Source organism: Pituophis catenifer, unplaced genomic scaffold (assembly GCF_029215685.1).
Source record: "Pituophis catenifer annectens isolate HBS135680 unplaced genomic scaffold, rPitCat1.0.hap2 SCAF_174, whole genome shotgun sequence".
NCBI lineage: Eukaryota > Metazoa > Chordata > Lepidosauria > Squamata > Colubridae > Pituophis > Pituophis catenifer.
The window spans coordinates 26496-49610 of record NW_027257054.1 but is presented as its reverse complement, the minus strand read 5'-3'; the positions used below and the strand labels follow the sequence as shown (position 1 = coordinate 49610).

The following is a 23115-nucleotide window of genomic DNA, read 5'->3' as shown; positions in this document are numbered from 1 at the left end:
TTCCACCCCGAATCACATTGTAGCATCCGTTATTACATTTGAGTCAAAAAAAATTTTTTTCCAAAAACACTCAATTTTTAAAAACAGCTAATAATAACATTTTTAAGCATGGAATTCCACCCCAAATCACATTCTAGCATCCGTTAATTCATTTGAGTCAAAAAAAATTTTTGGTCCTGGGCAGCTTTTTTTCTGACCGCGGCATCACGCGTTTTCTTCCTCAGGGAGCAAAAACACTCAATTTTTAAAAACAGCTAATAATAACATTTTTAAGCATGGAATTCCACCCCGAATCACATTCTAGCATCCGTTATTACATTTGAGTCAAAAAAAAATTTTTTGCTCTTGGGCAGGTTTTTTTCTGACCGCGGCATCACGCGTTTTCTTCCTCGGGCAGCAAAAACACTCGATTTTTAAAAACAGCTAATAATAACATTTTTAAGCATGGAATTCCACCCCGAATCACATTCTAGTATCCGTTGTTACATTTGAGTCAAAGAAAAATTTTTGGTCCTGGGCAGCGTTTTTTCTGACTGCGCCATCACGCGTTTTCTTCCCCAGGCACCAAAAAGGCTTGATTTTTAAAAAGTGGAAGTAACACCATTTCTAGACATGGAATTTCATCCCGAAACTCATCCTGGGGTCCGTTTTTACATTTGGTTTAAAGAAGCAGCATTATTCATTTCTCCCTCTTAACATATCTTCTATTGAAAATATTATATTATATTAGATATAATAATCTTAACAAGCGTATTAATCATCATCATATTGTTTACATCTCTATCAATCACACTTGGCCAATAAAGAATTCTATTCTATTCCATTCTATTGTATTGCATTGTATTCTTTTCTATTCTATTCTATTCTATTCTATTCTATTCTATTCTATTCTATTCTATTCTATTCTATTCTATTCTATTCTATTCTATTCTATTCTATTCTCCTTCCCCTTCTCTTCTAATTTTCTTTTCCTTCCCTCTTCCACCTTCTCTTCTCTTCTCTTCTCTTCTCTTCCTATTCTTTTTTTTATTAAAAAGTTTTATAAATCTTCTCTTCCTATTCTCTTCTCTTCTCCTTCCTTCTTCTCTTCTCCTTCCCCTTCTCTTCTAATTTTCTTCTCCTTCCCTCTTCCGCCTTCTCTTCTCCTCTTCTCTTCTCTTCTCTTCCTATTCTTTTTTTTTATTAAAAAGTTTTATAAATCTTCTCTTCCTATTCTCTTCTCTTCTCCTTCCTTCTTCTCTTCTCTTCTCTTCTCCTTCCCCTTCTCTTCTAATTTTCTTCTCCTTCCCTCTTCCACCTTCTCTTCTCCTCTTCTCTTCTCTTCCTATTCTTTTTTTTATTAAAAAGTTTTATAAATCTTCTCTTCCTATTCTCTTCTCTTCTCCTTCCTTCTTCTCTTCTCTTCTCTTCTCCTTCCCCTTCTCTTCTAATTTTCTTCTCCTTCCCTCTTCCACCTTCTCTTCTCCTCTTCTCTTCTCTTCCTATTCTTTTTTTTTATTAAAAAGTTTTATAAATCTTCTCTTCCTATTCTCTTCTCTTCTCCTTCCTTCTTCTCTTCTCTTCTCTTCTCTTCTCTTCTCTTCTCTTCTCTTCTCTTCTCTTCTCTTCTCTTCTCTTCTCTTCTCTTCTCCTTCCCCTTCTCTTCTAATTTTCTTCTCCTTCCCTCTTCCACCTTTTCTTCTCCTCTTCTCTTCTCTTCCTCTTCTTTTTTTTTATTAAAAAGTTTTATAAATCTTCTCTTCCTATTCTCTTCTCTTCTCCTTCCTTCTTCTCTTCTCTTCTCTTCTCTTCTCTTCTCTTCTCTTCTCTTCTCTTCTCTTCTCTTCTCTTCTCTTCTCCTTCCCCTTCTCTTCTAATTTTCTTCTCCTTCCCTCTTCCTCCTCTCTCTTCTCTTCTCTTCTCTTCTCTTCTCTTCTCTTCTCTTCTCTTCTCTTCTCATCTGCAGTTAATACATGTATAATTAAATAATGCATTTCCTTTACTATAAATTTCTGTGCCAAGCTTTGGGGTGGGGTGGAGGGGCTCCCCTTACCCCAGGTCCTAGGGTGCGAGGGGGGGGGGGCAAGGGGGCAAGGCAAGCCTAGGCTTCCTCCGCCTTGCAAGTTTGGCTCCCCCACCCCCCCTTCCGATTCCTGCCCGGCCAAGCCTTCCCCGAGCTCGGGGCTCCCTCGCGGGGCGCTGGTTGGAAGCGCACGGCCAGAGGCCAGCTGTGGCTTCGGCCGGCGGCGGGGACTCCTCCTCCTCCGGCTGCATCAGAGCCGACGCCAGCCGGGGCTTGGCACATCGTCCTACCCGGGAGGGACAGCTCGGACGGAACCATGGCGAGGCTCGGGCTCTTGCTGTCAATCCTGCCGTTTCTGCTGCTCGGGGCGCTGTCCGCCTTTTCTCCCCCGCGCTTCCCCAACGCGCCTGGGCAACCCACCCGCGGCTCCTCCGTGCTGCTGGACCCGGTGTCCCGGGAGCTGCAAGTGGTCCAGGGATGGGTACCGGACGCCGTCGCTTGGGCCAACCTGACCGACGGGATCCAGGATAACGGGTAGGAGGATAGCCTCATCATCCCCATCCTAAGGTTCGTGGGGGAAGTGGTGGTGGTGGGGCTTTCGGAGGCCCCTCCGCTTGGCTTCCCACCGCCCCACCCACCGCAGGCGTTTTGTGACCTTTTTTTTTTTAAAGACGTCATAGAATACACAGCCTTGGAAGGAAGGAAGGGACCCTGCGAGGTCATCTAATCCAACCCCCCCTGTTGGAGAAGTAGTGGCCAAAATTGTGGGAGCCTTTTGGGAAAAGGGTACTTTGGAGGTAACAGCCTTGGAAGGAAAGGGACCTGCGAGGTCATCTAGTCCAACCCACTGTTGGAGAAGGAGAGTCTACAGTTGTGGCCCAAATGGTGAGAACCTTTTGGGAAAACGGTACTTTGGAGGTAACAGTAAGAGAGGTTTGTTTGTTTGTTTTTTTTTAATTTGATTTATATGCCGCCCTTCTCCAGAGACTCAGGGCGGCTTACAATGCGTTAAGCAATAGCCTTCATTCTTTTGTATATTTTATACAAAGTCAGCTTATTGCCCCCACAATCTGGGTCCTCATTTCACCTACCTTAGAAAAGATGGAAGGCTGAGTCAACCTTGAGCCTTGGAGAGATTTGAACCAGCAGTAATTGCAAGCAGTTGTTTTAATAACAGGGTTAAAAGGGACCTGGGAAGTCATCTAGTCGAACCCCCTGTTGGAGAAGGAGAGTCTACAGTCGTGGCCCAAATGGTGAGAACCTTTTGGGAAAAGGGTACTTTGGAGGTAACAGTAAGAGAGTTAAAAGGGACCTGGGAAGCTGGCTTGATCCCATCCTTGCGGTTTTAATTTGTAATTGGTTTTAACTGGGTTGTTTTCAATTGATGGCCAAAATTATTTAATGTCTTTTAAACTGCTTTTAAATTTTATAGGTTATGTTTTACCATGGCTGTTCACCGCCCTGAGTCCTGTTGGAGAAGGGCGGTATACAAGTAAAATAAAATAAATAAATAAATAAATCTAGTCCAACCCCCCTGTCGGAGAAAGAGAGTCTACAGTCGTGGCCCAAATGGTGGGAGCCTTTTGGGGAATGTGTACTTTGGAGGTAACAGCAACAGAGTTGGAAGGGGCCTGGGAGGACATCCATCCAACCCCCCTTCTCACGCAGGAGACTTGTACTAGGGATTTGAACCACCGACCTTTCTGATTGACAAGCTCAGTAGTTTAGCCACCGAGCCAGGTTTGATGCCTAATAACACCTGCCTGGGCTATTCCCAGACTATTCCAGCAGTGGAATAGGATGATCTTGAAACTCCCCCCCAAAAAGTGGTGTAATCAGCTATCAAACCTCAAAAATATACTTTGCCCCAAAAGGTTTCCATAATTTTGGCCACTGCTGTATAGATGACTTCTGGCTGTTGTTTTCAACTGATTTCTTTAGTTTTTTAAAAATTTATTTATTTATTAAATTTCAGTGCCGCCCATCCGACTCGTACATCAATAAATGAAGGGGAGAAAGAAGGGTGGCTTACAGTAGAACAAAAAGTTTAAAAGGGTTAAAAAAAAATAAAACCTTAGAATAAAAAGTTAAAAAAAATCAAAAACCAAGATGACGGGCAGCCTAGGTGTGAGAATCTTTTCAATTCTATCACCTTCCCATAATTACATTGTTATTGTCTCTCTTTTCTCTTAAGTGAGAAGTCTTCATTTATTTATTTATTCTTTAAATTTATATGCCACCCAGCTCACTCTGCAGAGTTAATTGTGGGCGGCGTGCAATTAAAATTCAAATTTAGCATTGAGACTCACAATTAAAACCGAGCCCCCACCTTCGTTTTCAAACCCATAAATTATGAACGCCTTTTGCTTTTCTTTCAGCAAACATCCCTATCTGTCAAAATAGAAAAAAAAAAAAGAAATATTTTGGTATTTATTCTCTGATCAAGCAGGCCCAGTTCACCATTTCTGCTATTTTTACTATCTATTCTTCCACCCTGGGCCTATCTCGATTCGTCCATCCTTTTGCCTAGCATAATCTTGCTGCAATGACTCTAAAAACAATCTCAAATTCACCCTGAGTTTTATTGAATCCGTGATCCGTAAGACCCAATTAAAAACGAACATACAAGAGGCTAGTCCTCTGGAAGGTGCCTGACTAGGTGGCTCAGTGGCTAAGACACCGAGCTTGTCTAGGTTTTGCCTGGCTCAGTGGCTAAGATACTGAGCTCGTCAATCAGAAAAGTCGGCAGTTCGGCAGTTCGAATCCCTAGTACAGGTCTCTTGGGTGAGCAGAGGGTTGGACTAGATGACCTCTAATGTCTCTTCTCCAACTCTGTTAACTGTTAAAAAGTTATGCTTATGGAAATCCCGGAGAAGACACAACAAGGTTGTTGGGAAGAAAACCAGCTCCAGCTGCAAATCTCAAAGGGGGCACAATTTTCTTTTTGGGGGTGGGTGAGAGGAAGGCAAGGATCCTCCAGCCATTTGAGGTCTAAAACAAATTGCATGATATTTACTTTTTCCGTTCCTTTTTAACCTTGGTTGTGTTTACACAGTTAGGCACTCGGGGGCCGAAGCAGATAAATTCCTCCACAGATCTGGTTAGAGGTTATTCAGCCTTTCCACTTCAAAAGCCTCCCTTAAAGGGCCAGTTCCTGGCCTCAGTTCCTGAGAGGGGATGATGGGTCCTCCAGTTAATTCTTGCAACCATTTCGTGCGCTAAAAACGCAGTTTGCTTCTCCAGAATTTGGAGGCTTTCAAGAAGAGATTGGACGGCCATTTGTCAGGAAATGGTGTAGAAAACTGAATATGCCGTGAACGGCCAAAAAACCCAAAAATGAATATGCTGTGTTTAACAGCCGAAATTTTCTTGTGGACCACCAGTTGGTGACCGCTGGACTAGATGACCTCCAAAGTCCCTTCCAACTCTATTACTGTTATGTTATCTGACTACCTGTATAAAGCCCATTCCTCTTCCCCCACCCCTAAATAGAGCCTTGGTAGTACAGTGGTTTAAGGCACCCTGTTATTAAGCTGGTTATTAAGACCAGCTGCCTGCAATTACTGCAGGTTCGAATCTCTCCAGGCTCAAGGTTGACTCAGCCTTCCATCCTTTCTAAGGTAGGTAAAATGAGGGCCCAGTTTGTGGGGGCAATAAGCTGACTTTGTATAAATATACAAAAGGATGAAGGCTATTGCTTAACGCATTGTAAGCCGCCCTGAGTCTCCGGAGAAGGGCGGCATATAAATCAAATTTAAATATATATATATATATATCTCCTCTCTGTATTTCAGGGGTCTCCAACCTTGGCAACTTTAAGCCTGGCGGACTTCAACTCCCAGAATTGCTTTGCTTTGCTTTGCTTTGCTGGCTGGGGATTTCTGGGAGTTGAAGTCTGCCAGGTTTAAACTTGCCAAGGTTGGAGACCCCTGCTCTATCTGATTTTATTTATTTATTTATTTATTTTATTTATTTTCAGATTTCTACACCGCCCTTCTCCTTTCGGACTCAGGGCGGCGAACAAGCCAAAGTAAAACATTTGTACACAAAAGTTAAAATAGATTTAAAATAATTAAATAAAGTTTGGAAAGTTTGAAACATTTCAATTCAAAACCAATTTCAAATTTTAAAAACCCTACCATAAAATCAGGACAGCCCAGCTAAGTGAAAAAAAAAAAAAGGTTTTAATATTGGATATCGTAACATTCATCCCTTCACTGAATAACTGGTTTGGATGACAAAACCTGTTCTTATAATTCAAGTTTGCTGGGGGGGAAAAAATAGGCAAATTTTCTTATCTTTCTCCCCCCCCCCTTCTTCTTGTCCCTTAAGCTACGGAAAGCTTTGATTCAGCAATTCTGTGATATGCTGGCTCATTTCCTGTGTTGCTACAGTTCCTTAAGAAATTAACTCGGCGAGATTTAGATGCCGATGTTAACCTTTTTATCCGTGGACAATGGTTTTTGACTGAGAAAAGCCGGGAAGAAGTTAAAGGAGTGATATTATAGGATAAAGAAAGAACCCAAGGACATTTTTAAGAGATAAAGTAAAACCTTGAATGTGGATTTGAAGACAAGGAGACATGAGTCAACGGAAGAGATGTCAAAAGGGACTGATTTAGCAGCAGGGAGAGGGAAGAAACTCTAGCCAATTCAATAGGGTTTTCCTTATGGATGATAACTTACTGAGGACTAGAAGCTTGCAACCGATCCGAAAGAAACTCGGCAGGTTCTGACAGGTTCTGGAGAACCGGTAGTGGAAATTTTTGAGCAGTTCGGAGAACCGGCAAATACCACCTCCGGCTGGCCCCAGAGTGGGGTGGGAATGGGGATTTTGCAGCATCCTTCCCCCTGGAGTGGGGAGGGAATGGGGATTTTGCAGTATCCTTCCCCTGCCACATCCACCAAGCCATGCCCACAGAACCGGTAGTAAAAAAAAAATTGGATTTCACCACTGCACCAGGGAGGAAAAGAAAAGGCAAGTTTTCACGCTGAGGACTAGAAGCTTGAACCTAATACAGAGTGTAATGGGGAGGCTGGGTAAGAAACTATGCAAAATCTATATGTCCGTTGTCTTTCCTAGCACAGCAATTTTGCTTGCATAGTTTCTTACCCGGCCTCCCCGCTACACTCTGTATTGGTTTCAAGCTCCTAGTCCTCAGCATGTAAACATGCCTTTAATATATGCCATATATATATAAACACACACAGTTAAGAGAAGAGGAAAACACACCCAAACACTAACTAGATGCGCATGGGAAGACTTTACAGTCGTGAGAACTGAAAAGACAAAAGTTTTCACGCTGAGGACTAGAAGCTTGGAACCAACATAGAGTATAATGGGGAAGCCAGGTAAGAAACTGCAAAATATATATATGTCCTTTATTTTTCCTGGCACAGCAATTTTGCTTGCATAGTTTCTTACACGGCCTCCCCATTACACTCTGTATTGGTTTCAAGCTTCTAGTCCTCAGCATGAAAACCTGCCTTTTTAAAATACAGAGAGAGAGAGAGAGAGAGAGAGAGAGAGAGAGAGAGAGAGAGAGAGAGAGTTGAGAGAAGAGGAAAACAAACACCCGCACACCAACTGGATGCGCATGGGAAGACTTTACAGTCGTGAGAACTGAAAAGACAAAGTTTTCACACTGAGGACTAGAAGCTTGGAACCAACATAGAGTATAATAGGGAAGCCGGGTAAGAAACTGCAAAATATATATGTGGTTTATTTTTCCTGGCACAGCAATTTGCTTGCATAGTTTCTTACACGGCCTCCCCATTACACTCTGTATTGGTTTCAAGCTTCTAGTCCTCAGCATGAAAACCTGCCTTTTTAAAATACACACACACACACACACACACACACAGAGAGAGAGAGAGAGAGAGAGAGAGAGAGAGAGAGAGAGAGAGAGAGAGTTGAGAGAAGAGGAAAACACACACCCGCACACCAACTAGATGCGCGTGGGAAGACTTTACAGTCGCGAGAACTGAAAAGACAAGTTTTCACGCTGGGGACTAGAAGCTTGAAACGTGCAACTGGTCAGACCGCATTCGGAATTAAGCCAAGGGGTGTTGGTGCAGTAGTACTAGGTGGAGATGATAATGGAGAGGAATGCATTCTTTAACTTCTTGGCTGTTTTTTCTTTTTTTCTCTCTTTCTCCCAGATGGGCAGTGCTGGATTTAACCACCAACGAGAAATACAACGATAGCATTCAGGCTTATGCAGCTGGGCTGGCTGAAGCCGCAGTCTCTGAGCAGGTGAGCTCACAGCCAGGAAAACTGCAGCTGAGTTCAGTGCCACCATTTGTGCCTCACGCTAATGCACCTTGTAGGTTGTAGAAAGAATGCTTTTAAAAGTTTAAAAAAAAAATGATGAGGTAGGCGGGGAAAACGAGCAGCGACCGGGCCGGGGACCGGTTCGGGGGCATGGCCAGCCAATGTTATTACCAGTTCTCCGAACTACTACAAATTTTTACTACCGGTTCTTGTGAACTGGTCCGAACCGGGAGCAACCGGTTCGTGCAGAGCCTTGGTGGTGCAGCGGACTAAGTGCTGTTATGTAGCACTTAGCTGCCAGCTGCCTGCAATTAGTGCGAGTTCAAATCTCACCAGGCTCAAGGTTGACTCAGCCTTCCATCCTTCCGAGGTAGGTAAATTGAGGACCCGGATTGTGGGGGCAATAAGCTGACTTTGTAGAAACACCGCTTATGGGAGGGGGGGGGGGCAAAAGCCCTAATAAGCAGGTATATACAAAAGAATGAAGGCTATTGCTATAAGTGCATTGTAAGCCGTCCTGAGTCTTCGGAGAAGGGCGGCATATAAATTGAACTAATAAATAATAAATAAATAAATAAACCCACCACTGCAGTGCAGGCGTAGCGGGATACACCAAAGAAACCACAGCTTGAACTGAATGAGTAAGGGTATAAATCAGAATTCTAGCCCAGGATTTTCTGGGAAGAATTTAGCTTTGTATATTGCATTTATTTATTTATTTATTTATTCATTTATTCATTTATTCATTCATTCATTCATTCATTCATTCTGTGCCTTACAGCTGATATATATGCATTGGATGAACACGATGGTTAGCTACTGTGGGCCGTTTACCTACCAGACGGACTACTGCCAAAAGTTGAAAAATTACATTGAAGCCAACTTGAAATGGATGGAGCAACAGATCGAACAAGCAGGAATGGATTCTGCGTATTGGCATCAGGTATATATATATATATATACATCATTTAAAACAGTCCCTCTTAATAATTTAAACAATACAGCCAAAAGACTGTATACATAATTATAATATATATTGATTTGTCAACTCGCAAAGCATCCCTGGCCTGCTCTCGCGTTGCCATAGGCAAGGGGGATGGGAAACCGACAAAGCAGCATGGCAGCCAAATACAGGAGCGCGTTCCAGACATATCTCTCTCAGGGCTGTCTCCCAGGGTTACCCACAGCGGCCGGAGGGGAGTGATCTCTACAACCCACAAAATCAGAAGGGGAAGGGTAAAAGATGGATTTAAGTAGTCCTCGACTTAATGACCACAAAGTCCACCTGTCTTAAAGGTGACTATCGTCTACAACCGGCAATACCAATGCTGATTCATCTTCATTGCATCAGCTTTACAGTTGGTCAGATCTTAAACCTCAATACCTTAACATAGTATAAGGTACAACAACAGACTCTTGAAAGTCCCTTTTTCTTAATTATATACCAAAGAGAATCAAGGCAGGGCAATCTTGAGTTTCTTTCTCACCCGTTTTCCCAGACTTGGCTCATGTTTTATTTAATGTTTGCTACGTGTTTTCTCCGAGGCCGTCTCCTGGGACTGATGTCTTCTTTCTCTGTTGACTTTCCAAATTTCCAGGTTCGCCTTGTTCTGCTGCAGTTGAAAGGCCTCGAGGACGGGTACAACGGTCAGATTTCCTTCCCGACGGGCAGCTTCTCCATCGCTCCTTTCGGCTTTCTGTAAGTACCTTTCGAAAAGCAGAGGGAGGAAAGGGGAGGAAGTATGCCGGCTGGGGAATTCTGGGCGTTGAAGTCCACTTGTTTGAAAGTGCCAAGTCCACAAGTCTTAAAGTTGCCACCACTGGCATAAAACAAAAAGAGACTGGACAGCCATTTGTCTAGAATGATATAGGGCAGTGTTGGCGAATCTTTGCGGCACCGATTCAAGGTGTTGGTTACCACCTTTAAAGCGCTCCATGGCATAGGACCCGGGTACCTTCGAGACCGTCTTCTGCCACCAATAGCCTCCCACCGACCAGTCCGCTCCCACAGAGAGGGTCTCCTCAGGGTGCCATCAGCCAAGTTATGTCGGCTGGCGACGCCCAGGGGGAGGGCCTTTTCTGTGGGAGCCCCAGCCCTGTGGAACGAACTGCCCCCGGAAATACGCAAGCTCTCCGACCTCCGAGTGTTTCGTTGCGCACTGAAGACCCTGTTATTCCGCCAGGCAGGGCTATCAACTTAATAATTTTAATTGGGGTATTTTAAATGTTTGGGGTTTTAAATCGGCCAAATCTATGTAATTATTTTAATTTTTAATTATTGTTGTGTGTTGTGTTTTTAAATTGGCTGTACACCGCCCTGAGTCCTTCGGGAGAAGGGCGGTATAGAAATAAAATTATTTATTTATTTATTTATTTACCGAGTGCTGAAACGGGACCAACCAAAAACCGGAAGAGCAGCTCCCTGGCGCACACATGCAGGAGCACCAGAAACCGGAAGAGCAGTTCGCTGGCACGCATGCGTTCGCTGGGAAGCTGAGCTTCCAGTTTCCGGTGTGCACATGCGCCAGTGGTGGGTTGCTACCGGTTCTCCCCGATTCTTGCGAACCGGTAGTGGAAATTTTGAGTAGTTTGGAGAACCGGTAAATACCACCTCTGCCTGGCCCCGCCCAGGGGTGGGTTCTATTTACCTTTACTACCGGTTCGCAACGGGCCTGCGCATGCGCAGAAGCATTTTGGTGACATCGGGGTCAGTGGGCAGAACCTCCCACCGGTTTTACTACCGGTTCTATAGAATCGGTGCGAACCGGGGGCAACCCACCACTGGCCCCGCCCCCAATCTAGTCACTGCCTCCCGAGTCCCAGCTGATCGGCTAGAAGGAAAAAACCAGGGCTCACTTGACAAAGAAGAGAGAGAGAAAAAAAACAAGACACTGTCGCTTTAAATTGAGAAGCCAAGAAGCCTCCCAACTGATCGGCTAGAACCGATCCGCTCCTTGTAAACCGCTCGGTGGTGGTAGATTGGCAATTGAGGCCAAGCTGCCTGAAAGCGGTTTCCGATGCTCTCGGTGGTGGCCGAGCGGCAAAAAACTGTTTAAAACTCTCGCCGCGGCGCTTCAAAGGGCCGCCCTACAGCTGATCAGTGGAAAAAGGCAGTGTGGTGGTAGACTGGAATGCTCCAAAAACAAATGGGTAGACCAGTGCCTGCAAAAATAAATGGGTAGACCAGTGCCTGCAAAAATAAATGGGTAGACCAGTGCCTGCAAAAATAAATGGGTAGACCAGTGCCTGCAAAAGTAAATGAGTAGACCAGTGCCTGCAAAAACAAATGGGTAGACCGGTACGGTTCTGCAAACAGTTAAAAGCCTGGTAGACCAGTACCTCTGCTCAGTCCTAAAGAATTGTGTGTCACATGACCATCAAACCACACCCACAAAATAAGCCACGCCCACAGACCCGGTAGTAAAAAAATTTAGAACCCACCCCTGGTGCATGCATGTGCGAAGACCAGCTGGCTGGCGCTCATGCACCCACTGGAAACTGGAAGCTCAGCTTCCCTGCGCACGTATGCGCCCCAGGGAGTTGCTCATCAGTTTCCGGCACTCCCGTGTGCGTGAAGATGAGCGTGCACGCCGGAAGCCCGAAGAGCAACAAGCAACGGCTGGCGTGCCCAGAGAGATGGCTCTGTGTTGCCACTTCCGGCACGCGTGGCATAGGTTCGCCATCCTGGATATAGGGTCCCCGCAGGCATGGACAGGGGGTTGAACTAGAAGTCCTGTTAGGTACCTTCCAATTGTGTTATTCTATGTTCGATGTCCTGCGGAGAAGAATTTCTCGTTCTCGCCCGCAGATTGCAGCCTTCCTTGGATTTGGAGATGTTTTAAAAGTTTCTTGTGTTGATCTAACCGCTTATCACTTCCAAGATAACGATGGAGCCTTTTGCAGACACTCCGGGGTCAGAAGCAAACTTCTCTCGGCCCTGAAAACTTTCCAGGAATTTGGGATTGCATAAACAGGCAGGGCAGGCTGCGGACGGACAACCAAGCAGAAAAATATGTTTTGCTTCGTTGGCGGAGACAAAGTAAACTAAGAACTAAGGAGACATTTCCTGACAGCGAAAACAACTGAGCAGTAGAACAAATTGCCTCCAGAGAGTTGTGGGTGCTCCTCCACCACTGGAGATTTGAAAGAAGAGATTGGAGATAACATTTGTCTGAAGCGGTGTAGGGTTTCCTGCCTAAGCAAGGGGGTTGGGCTAGAAGACCTCTAAGGCCCCTTCCAACTCTGTTACTCCATTATTAAATCTTTTAGAGAGAAAGGAATCATGGATTTCAAGTTTGGAAATCCCTATTATTATTATGCATGTATGGTGTCTTCTTAGGATAATCCTGCAGGTTTATCTACTTTGGAATAATCTGCCTTTGAGAATATATACCTTACTGATTTTTTTGTTTTGTATTTTAAGGCTATTTGTTTATTTGTATCCCTTATTTATTTATTAATGGCTGTGAACATACCTGATACTCCTCCGTCCTCCCTTTTTCCCCCACAACAACCTTGTGGAGCGAGTTGCATTGAGTGAGGGGGACTGGGCCTAAAGTCACCCAGCTGGCTTTCATGGCTAAGGCGGGACTAGAACTCACAGTCTCCTGGTGATTGGCCCAAAGTCACCCAGCTGGCTTTCATGGCTAAGGCGGGACTAGAACTCACCATCTCCTGGTGATTGGCCCAAAGTCACCTAGCTGGCTTTCATGGCTAAGGAGGGACTAGAACTCACCATCTCCTGGTGATTGGCCCAAAGTCACCTAGCTGGCTTTCATGGCTAAGGAGGGACTAGAACTCACAGTCTCCTGGTGATTGGCCCAAAGTCACCCAGCCGGCTTTCATGGCTAAGGCGGGACTAGAACTCACCATCTCCTTGTGATTGGCCCAAAGTCACCCAGCTGGCTTCCATGGCTAAGGCGGGACTAGAACTCACAATCTCCTACTTTCTAGCCTATTGCATTAACCACTAGACCAAACTGCCTGTCTCATACTAAGCAATCCTTCTAACCCAGGTTACCTGCAATGACCATCCTGCTTTACTTATTCAAGATAGCTTAGATAAGGTCTCTTCCAGCCAACCCTGTGATTCTGTGATTTCTTCTTCTTCTTCTTCTTCTTCTTCTTCTTCTTCTTCTTCTTCTTCTTCTTCTTCTTCTTCTTCTTCTTCTTCTTCTTCTTCTTCTTCTTCTTCTTCTTCTTCTTCTTCTTCTCCTTCTTCTTCTTCTTCTCCTCCTCCTCCTCCTCCTCCTCCTCCTCCTCCTCCTCCTCCTCCTCCTCCTCCTTCTAGCTTGTTCCAGCTGGGTGGTGATCTGGAAGACTTGGAATCAGCCTTCCATAAACCTGAAGAGGAGGATGCTCTTGGTTCTGGCTCCTGCTCGGCTCTGATCAAATTTTTACCTGGCCATCAAGATCTTCTGGTTTCACACGACACATGGAATAATTACGAAGCCATGTTGCGCATTCTCAAAAAATATACTCTGCCCTTCCGGACTTCTCCTCGCAGTGAGTAAAAAAAAAAAAAAAAAGAGTGGAAAAATTTCAAAAGCGAAGCGTTTATTTAGAACGTAAGAGCGGTAGGGACCTTGGAGGTCATCTAGTCCAACCCACTGCCTAAGCAGAAGACCTTAAGCATGTGACTGCAGGATGGGGCAAACGGTTGCGAATGCGGTCCAGTTGCTGATCCATTGGGACTGGGGTGTGTCCTTCACTGCCAGAACTTTAAATCTGAGACATAAGTAGCCCTGGTGAGCTTTGTCGTAAGTTGAGTCACTGTCATGGAAAGCCTATGCTCCTAGTCCTCAGTGAGGTGCTTCTGCTGAGCCTCCTTCTTGGCCAGATCCAATCTGAACTGAGCTGTTTTGCCAACTCTTTCTCGTGGTGGCTGCTTTGCTCCAACAACTGCTTCCTGTTGGGGCCCTAAGGAGGCGAGGAGTGGATGGGAGGGGAGGGGCAAGTAGAGGCCGTCAAGACGCCCCTCAACACGAGTGACATTGAGTTGGCCACGCCCACCCAGTCACAAGGCCACCTAGCCACGCCCACCCAGCCGGTCACTAGGCAGATCATATTATAGTGGTCCGCGGGATTTAAAATTATGAATTTAGTGATCCCTGAGGTCTGAAAAGTTGGTGAGCCCTGGACTAGAGTATGTGTTTGCAGATGGGCGTTGACCGACATTTGCCTTATGTCCTTCAGGTGATACCACAATTCCTGGTCACACCCAAGCTTTCTCTTCGTATCCGGGCACTATCTTTTCCGGCGACGATTTCTACATCTTGAGTAGCGGATTGGTAAGTGGGGTCAGTGGTTGGTGAGCGTTGGCCAACTAGCATGTATTTACAAGGGTTGTAAGCAACGATCGCCATTGTAAACTTTCCAACTGGCTTCTCGCAAAGTTGACAGGGGAAGTTGGATTTGCTTAAGGACCAAGGTTTTACTGCGGGACAAAAGATCGTAAAATTGGACGCGGTGCTCCTTAGCAGCCATCTTGCTTAGCAACAAAATTTTGGTCCCAATTGTAGTCATAAATCCAGATAAATCCAGGGGTACGGAAGCAGAGCCAAGCCTGGCCCAAGGTCCAGAGTACTGTCCAGGGTCCTGAAGAACCAGTTCTATTTTATATTCATGCCACTTGAAGGGGATTTAATGCAGATCAGGAGGATTTCCCCCCCCCCCCCCGCACTAACTAGTTTACACAGGTAGACAACAGCTTTTTTAAAAAGAGAATTTAGGAGAATATGTCTGCTTGGGCTAAGACAAGTCCGTTCCCCACCCCCCATCACTCTGCTAAGCACGTAATTCCCATGGCACTGTCTTAGGCAGTGTATCTCATGATTCATAACATTAGTTGTATCTTATGGTTAATGACTGTAACTACCATTTATGGTCTATGATTTATGATTTTTTAGGATAGGTAGAGGAAAAAGGACACCATGCTAGGAGGAGACACTATGGTGGGGGGAACCGGACTTCCGGTTGGCTCCAGAATTGAATGGGGAGCTTCCGGTTAGAGCCTTTGTGGCTCTTTGAGTGTTTAAGGTTGCCACCCCTGATCTAAAGAATCCCTATATGGACCTGACTGTTTTAATACCTAATTTAGGGGAGATGCTCAGAACGTTTTCCTTCTTCAGGTGAGTCTGGAAACGACGATCGGAAACAGCAATAGTGACCTTTGGAAGTTCATCACACCTGACAACAGTGTGTTGGAATGGTTGCGTAACATTGTGGCTAACCGTCTCGCAAGGACTGGGGCAGAATGGGCGGCCGCCTTTGAGAAGTTCAACAGTGGCACGTGAGTTTGGGTTCCTGAAGAACGTCTACGGCCATGGCGAAGGTCTTGAGTTTTGGGGTTGAACAGGGCCTCTATCATCACCCTTGTCTTCTGGTCCTTCAAACGGTCACCAAAACGAATGGTTGCAAGACGAGGACTTACCTGTACACTTGAAGACACAAACCAAGCAGCTGGCATGGTGTCCAGAAACATCTGCAGAGAATGTCAGAGTTTCTTGCAAAAAAATCAAATCCAGAAGCACACACAGATAAGCACACACTGCTTAGTTTCAGTTTCTCTGCACAGAGTCAGAAGCTGCAGACTAAGACACTCCGTGGCTCCAGTCTGTCTCAGCTCCCAATTGGCTGACTTAGTTGCTATGCCTATTCATTGGCTGACCTTGTTGTCATGTCTCTGCCAGGTCATGAATCTGTCGGAGAATATGGTCTTAGGTCCTCTTAGGCCCAGATGTGAGATCCCGCAGAAGGTTGTGGTAAACTACCATGATGTCTGGTTGGTTAGCTGGCCAGGATTTGCTTAACCGCGGTGGCAAGAAAAGTCATAAAACGGGGCAAAATGCACTTAACCACTTTCTCGCTTAGAGACAGAAATTATGGGCTCAATTGTGGTCGTAAGTCAAGGACTACCTGTACGGTTTTCCTGCTTGCATCTTAAACCTACCACTATGGATTGCACTGTCCCTAAATTTGTAATGCACAATGTGTGTGTCTGTGTGTGTGTGAGAGAGAGGGACAGAGAGAGAGAGAGAGAGAGAGACAGACAGACAAACAGAAAGAGAGAGAGAAACAGAGACAGAGACAGAGACAGAAAGAGACAGGGAGACAGAGACAGAGACAGAGACAGAGAGAGAGAAAGAGAGAGAGACAGAGACACAGAGACACAGAGACACACAGAGAGAGAAACAGAGACAGAGAAAGAGAAAGAGAGAGAGAGAGACAGAGAAAGAGAAAGAGAGAGAAAGAGACAGAGACAGAGAGACAGAGAAAGACACAGAGAGAGAGACAGAGAGAGAGAGAGACAGAAAGAGACAGACAGACAGAGAGAGACAGAGACAGAGAGAGAGATAGAGAAAGAGACAGACAGACAGACAGAAAAAGAGACAGAGAGAGACACACAGAGAGAAAGACAGATAGAGAGACAGAAAGAGATAGAGACAGAGAGAGAAAGAGACAGAGAGACACAGAGAGAGAGACACACACAGAGAGAGACAGAGAGAGACATAGAGAGAGAAAGAGAGAGAGACAGACAGACACATACACACACACAGACAGAGACAGAGAGACACAGAGACAGAAAGAGAGAGAGATACAGAGAGTCACACACACACACACACACACACAGATACAGAGACAGACAGAAAGAGAGACAGAGAAAGAGAGACAGAGAGACAGACAGAGAGAGATACAGACAGAAAGAGAGACAGAGAAAGAGAGACAGAGAGACAGAGAGACAGAGAGAGATACAGAGACAGACAGAAAGAGAGACAGAGAGACAGAGAGACAGAGAGACAGAGAGAGATACAGAGACAGACAGAAAGAGAGACAGAGAAAGAGAGACAGAGACAGACAGAGAGAGTCAGAGAGAGAGAGAGAGAGAGAGAGAGAGAGAGAGAGATACAGAGACAGAGAAAGAGAGTCAGAGAGAGAGTCAGAGAAAGAGAGAGAGAGAGAGGCAGAGACTTCTTAAGACCAGATATAACCCAAAGGTTGACCTTGTTAACCCTTGACTTCCAATCGATATTCTCCTCTTACGCTTCATTTTCGTTTCACACAGGTACAATAACCAGTGGATGATTGTGGATTATAAATTTTTTGTCCCAGGCGTGGTTGTTCCCCAACGTGGCCTCCTGACTGTGCTGGAACAGATTCCGTAAGTGTTGCAACCTCTATTTTAATAAAGGAGAATATTTGTAGCTCAGGGCTGAAATGAGGGGCCCTTGGTGCTCCCTGAGCTTGGTTGATGTTCTTACAGACGTTTCATGACCCAACTAGGGAACATCATTAGTTCTAGAAGGGTGGTTGGGAGGAGGAGGAGGGACAGAGGAGAAGGAGGAGGACTGTGGGGTCCAAGCTCTCTGAGTTTGATGGCCATAAGTCACTTTATTCAACGCCGTTGTAACTTTGAACGGTCACTAAATGAACTAAATGAGCCGAGGACTACCTGAATAATGCTTGCTGGTGTCTCCCCGCCTCTCCCACATTTTTCCTGTGTCTCCAGGGGAATGGTGATTACTGCCGACATGACCAAACTGTTGTACCAAGAAGGCTACTGGGCAAGCTACAATGTGCCGTAAGGATTTTCTATCCAGCCTTCCTTCCTTCCTTCCTTCCTTCCTTCCTTCCTTCCTTCCTTCCTTCCTTCCTTCCTTCCTTCCCTTCCCTTCCCTTCCCTTCCCTTCCCTTCCTTCCCTTCTTTTCCTTCCTTCCTTCCTTCCTCCCTCCCTTCCTCCCTTCCCTTCCCTTCCCTTCCTTCTCTTCTCTTTTTTTCCTTCCTTCCTTCCCTTCCTTTTCCTCCTTCCTTCCTTTCCCTTCTTTTCCTTCCTTCCTTCCCTTCCCTTCCTTCCTTTCCTTCCTTCTTTCTTTCCTTCTTTCCTTCCTTCCTTCCCTTCTGTTCTCTTCCTTCCGTCCTTCCCTTCCTTCTTTCCTTCCTTCCTTCTCTTCCTTCCTTCCTTCTTACCTACCTAACTACCTACCTTCCTTCCTTCCTACTTTCCTTCCTTCCTTCCTTCCTTCCTTCCCTCCTTCCTTCCTTCCTTCCTTCCTTCCTTCCTTCCTTCCTTCTTCCCTTCCCTTCCCTTCCTTCCTTCCTTCCTTCCTTCCTTCCTTCCTTCCTTCCTTCCTTCCTTCCTTCCTTCCATTTGAGGTTTGAAAGGGTGAGGATATGCCACTTAGAAGGTGGAGAAGGCCCAGAATTGAATTAAACAGCCCAAAAGAATAGCTTAACAGCAAGATCCCTCAAAGCTGCCAATTCATTCTTTGACAATTGTTCTTTTTGCCCTTAGGTATTTCCAAGATATCTTCAACACTAGTGGGCTCCCAGCACTAGTTCAGAAATATGGGGACTGGTTCACCTACGAGAAAACTCCCCGAGCCCAAATCTTCCGGCGCAACCAAACTCTTATACAGGATATGGATTCAATGATCCGATTGATGAGGTTAGAAGTTTGTTTGTCCTGCCCAGGTATCTGCATATTAAGGAATGACCTTTGGGTAATATTTCTTTGTACATGAATTCTGGGCGACGGGAAGCCAACCTGATAGATAAACAGCACATTCATGGAGCAAGGTGGTAAAAATGAGGATAAATGTTGGCTTAAGGAGTACATAGAATCACAGGGTTGGAAGATACCTTGGCAATCATCTAGAGTAGCGTTTTCTCAAAGTTGGCAACTTGAAGCTGTGTTAACTTCAACTCCCCAAATTCCCCAGCCAGTTGGTGTTGGGATGAATAGGATGGATGGATGGATGGATAAATGTGAAGATGGATAGATAGATGGATAAATGGATGGATGGTAAATAGATGATAGATAGATACATGATAGATAGATAGATAGATAGAAAAAAATGGATGGATAATAGAGAAAAATGTGACAATGAATAATAGATATATGATGGATGGATGGAGGATGGATGAAATGGATGGATTGATAGATGATAGACAGGCAAACAGATCGATATTGATATAGGTAGATGATAGAATAGATAGATGATAGAAAGAGAGAGAGAGATGACAGACAGACAGACAGACAGACAGATATAGAGAAAAAGAGAGATGATAGATAAATAGAAAGAAAGAAAAAGAGAGAGATGATAGATATAGATAGAAAGAAAGAAAAAATAGAGAGATGATAGAGAGAGAGGTGATCGATAGATAGATAGATACATAGATAAATAGATAAATAGATGATAGATGATAGATGGACAGGTAGAAAGAAAGAAAGAAAAAATAGAGAGATGATAGAAAGAAAGAGATGATAGATAAACAAATAGATGATAGAAAGAAAGAGAGAGATAATAAATAGATAGAAATAAAAAGAGAGATATAGATAGATAGATAGAAAGAAAAAGAGAGAGATGATAGATAGAAAGAAAAAGAGAATGATAGATAGATAAATAGAAAGAAAAAAGAGAGATGATAGATAGAAAGAAAGAAAAAAAGAGATGATAGATAGATAGATAGATGATAGATAGATAGATAGATAGATAGATAGATAGATAGATAGATAGAGGTGGATGGATGGATGGATGGACGGACAGATGGACAGACTGAGAAGGAAGGACGGACAGACAAATGAGAATTTGGCTTACCTGTGCTTTGCTCTTCCTCTTCTGCCTAGGTTCAACAACTTCCTTCAAGATCCTCTGTCCCGGTGCCAAGGCTGCAACCCACCGCAGAACGGAGAAAATGCCATCTCTGCCCGCTCTGATCTCAATCCTGCCAACGGCACATACCCCTTTGGGGCTCTCTACCAGCGGCGACACGGGGGCACCGATATGAAGGTGAGGGGCAGGAGGTGAAGGAGAGAGAAACCGAGAGGAAGGGGAGATGAGCTGAGAAGTCTCGCTGCTGCGGCATTGTTTTCAAAAGTTTGTTGATTGTATCCATCTCAGCAGACAGCAGCCCTTGTCTGATCTCGCTCGGGTTCAAAAAATTAATCGGGTTTGATTAAATTTCCCAGGGCTGTGGAATAGATTGGACAGTCAACCAAACATCTCCCTTTTATTATTTTTTTTTTCACGTTCTTTTCTCACTTAACTGAAGGAAAGGAACAGTTGGACGCACGGCACACCAAAGCGAATTCGGCCTAGATCTTCCTTTCGTTGCTGAGCTTCTTGGCGGGTGTGTGTGTGTTTGTGTGTCAAAAAAGTCAAGATATCGGCCACAGCCACGTGGCCTCTTCCAAACACCCCTTCCATGTGGCGGTATCCCTGCAGTCGAGGGCATCGGTCCTTTTTAAAGAAAGTTAGGAGCCGCTCGGGAGATGCTTGAGCCGTGCTGCGTAATCCACTCCATGCTGCTTCATGACATTAATCCAATTTTTTCAAGTTCACAACCAGCTTAACCTAGGGAAGAAAGGCGAAGGAAGACATCAGCAAACCCCCTTAGTCCCCCCCCCCAAGACACAGGACTGAAACTTTTTAATCACTTTATGCGGCTAATCGGTGTGTGCATGTTTTCCATCGAAAAACGGATACAGGTAGTTTAAGTGCTATTGCTATTGGCTGTGGAGAGCAGGGTTGGGATTCAGCCGGTTCGCACCGGTTCGGATGCTAATTTTAATCTGGTTCGCCGAACTGGTTGTTCCAAGGACTGGCTGACCCCACCCAACTCACCCCTCCCCTCCCAGGAGTCTCCACGTGGCCTGTTTTGGATGCCAGGTAAGTGCAGGGTGCGTACGGAGGCTCTGGGAGGGTGAAAAACGGGCCTATCAGAAGTCCAGAAACGGGCTTGTTTCCAGCCTCCGGAGGGCCTCTGGTGCCCAGGGGAGGCCATTTTCATTCTCCCGGAGGCTTGAGGAAAGCCTCTGGAGCCTGGGGAGGGCGAAAAACAGGCCTACCGGAAGTCTGGAAATGGGCCAGTTTCCAGCCTCCAGAGGGCCTCCGGTGCCCGGGGAAGGCTGTTTTTGCCCTCCTGGAGGCTCCGTGAAAGCCTCTGGAGCCTGGGGAGGGCGAAAAAACAGGCCTACCGGAAGTACCAGAAGTCCCGAAACAGGCCCATTTCCAGCCTCTGGTGGGCACAAGAAGCGAAACGGTTGTTACAACCGGTGAATCCCACCACTGGTAGAGAGGTTAAGTTTTGGTCCTTTGGTTCCCTTCACTTTGTTCTCCTTTGAATGGCATGTAAACGTGCTTGATCTCTCTGTGTCTGTCGATGGCTGACTCGTCTGAATGCCAAGCTTCCAGAAATTCCCTATCATTTTATTTTTGGGGGGGGATTTCGCTTGAGCTCAGATGCCTGTAGCTCATACCTTGCTAAAATCGGAGAAGTTCTTCTTAAACGAAACCCGGCTTTCCTCTTTCTAGGTGACCTCTTTCGAAATGATGAAGAATTACAGCTTCCTGGCCGTCAGCGGGCCTACCTGGGATGACCTTCCTCCTTTCCAGTGGAGCACTTCTCCCTATTGCAATATATCCCACATGGGACAGCCGGATCTATGGAAATTCTCGCCCATCCAAGTCCATTGGGGCTGAATTTTCCTAAGACTGGTCTTACCCCCCCCCCCATGGGCCAGGCTCAGATTGTGAGCCTAATTCTAGCTATCTTCATGGAGCTTTTTGGGGTGCTGATTCCACCCTTGGGCTGGCTTTCTTGAAAGAAAAGGGGAACTTGATCCATGAGAGGTCCTCCGAGATTATGGGATAGAGCAAGCAGGGGCCCTTATCCTGGGACGAACTGGAAAAGCCAAAAATGGCTTGAGTCTAAAAGGAAGGAGATGGTTGAGAAGACGACTCGTAAATCAGAGTGTAAAAGTGGCTTGTTGGGTCGTATGATGAGATTTCTCACCCGAACCTTTTAAAACTTTCGTTTCGTTCTGTTGTTCCAATAAACGCCTACACAAAACCTGCCGTGGATTGTGTAGTTCAGAGATGCTTGAATGGGTTGTGCCACAAGAGGGTTTAATTTGTGTGTGTTATGTGGGGAGAATTTTTTTTTTTTTAAATCACCAGGACACCAATCACTTCATATATTTTCCCTCCCTTTCTGCTATCCTGTTTTTTTAACTGCGGCGGTAGCCGTCTCTTTAGGCAGGGAAACGGCAGTGATACAGAATAATAGAATTGGAAGGGACCTTGGAGGTCTTCTAGTCCAACCCCCTGCTCTGGTAGGAGACCCCCTAGGCCCGTGATGGCGAACCTATGGCACGCGTGCCACCTAGCCATATCGGTGGGCACCCGAGCTCAGTTCCGGCGTGCATGTGCGCGCTGGCCAGCTGATTTTCAGGCCTTCTGGGCCCACCAGAAGTAGGGAAACAGGCTGTTTCCTGCCTCCAGAGGGCCTCAGGGGTGGTGGTAGGGAAGGCCTGTTTTTCTCTTTCCCCAGGCTCCAGAGCCTTTCTAGGAGTCTGGGGAGGGCAAAAACAGCCTTCCGCCCTCTGGAGGACGGAAACGGCTCGTTTGCCAACTTCCAGTGGGACCGGAAGGCCCATTTTTTGCTCTCCCCAGGCTTCAGAGCCTTTCTAGGAACCTGGGGAGGGTGAAAACGGCCTTCCCTACCCACCCGAGGCCCCTCCGGAGGCCGAAAATGGCCCATTTGCCAACTTCCAGTCCCACCCCTAGAAAGGCTCTGGCGCCTGGGGAGAGAGAGAAAATGGCCATCACGTGCCAGGAGCGGAGGGAATGGGGGGGCACACATGCATGCGCGGGAGCGGGGCGCATATAATTATGGGCGTGGGCATGCACGCAACCGCCCCCTCATTCCCCACACTCCTGGCACGCGATGGCAAAATGGTTAGCCATCACTTCCCTAGGCCATTCCAGACAGCTGGCTGTCCAGTCTCTTCTTTAAAAAGCCTCCAGTGGAAAAACTTCCAGCGGCGACGTCATCGTGT

At 45.8% G+C, this 23115-nt stretch overlaps 1 protein-coding gene across 1 annotated transcript; it reads left to right on the top strand.

Annotated features, from left to right (window-relative positions):
• The first annotated feature begins 2318 nt into the window (after nucleotides 1-2318).
• On the top strand, nucleotides 2319-22146 carry LOC139326840 (putative phospholipase B-like 2). Its single transcript, XM_070956618.1, has 12 exons — nucleotides 2319-2536; nucleotides 8164-8257; nucleotides 9057-9218; nucleotides 9874-9974; nucleotides 13566-13780; nucleotides 14471-14565; nucleotides 15406-15566; nucleotides 17340-17435; nucleotides 17784-17855; nucleotides 18568-18720; nucleotides 19903-20065; nucleotides 21590-22146. Exons 1-12 carry the CDS (start codon nucleotides 2319-2321, stop codon nucleotides 21755-21757), a joined length of 1698 nt encoding a protein of 565 aa, XP_070812719.1. The 3' UTR covers nucleotides 21758-22146.
• The last annotated feature ends 969 nt before the right edge of the window (nucleotides 22147-23115 follow it).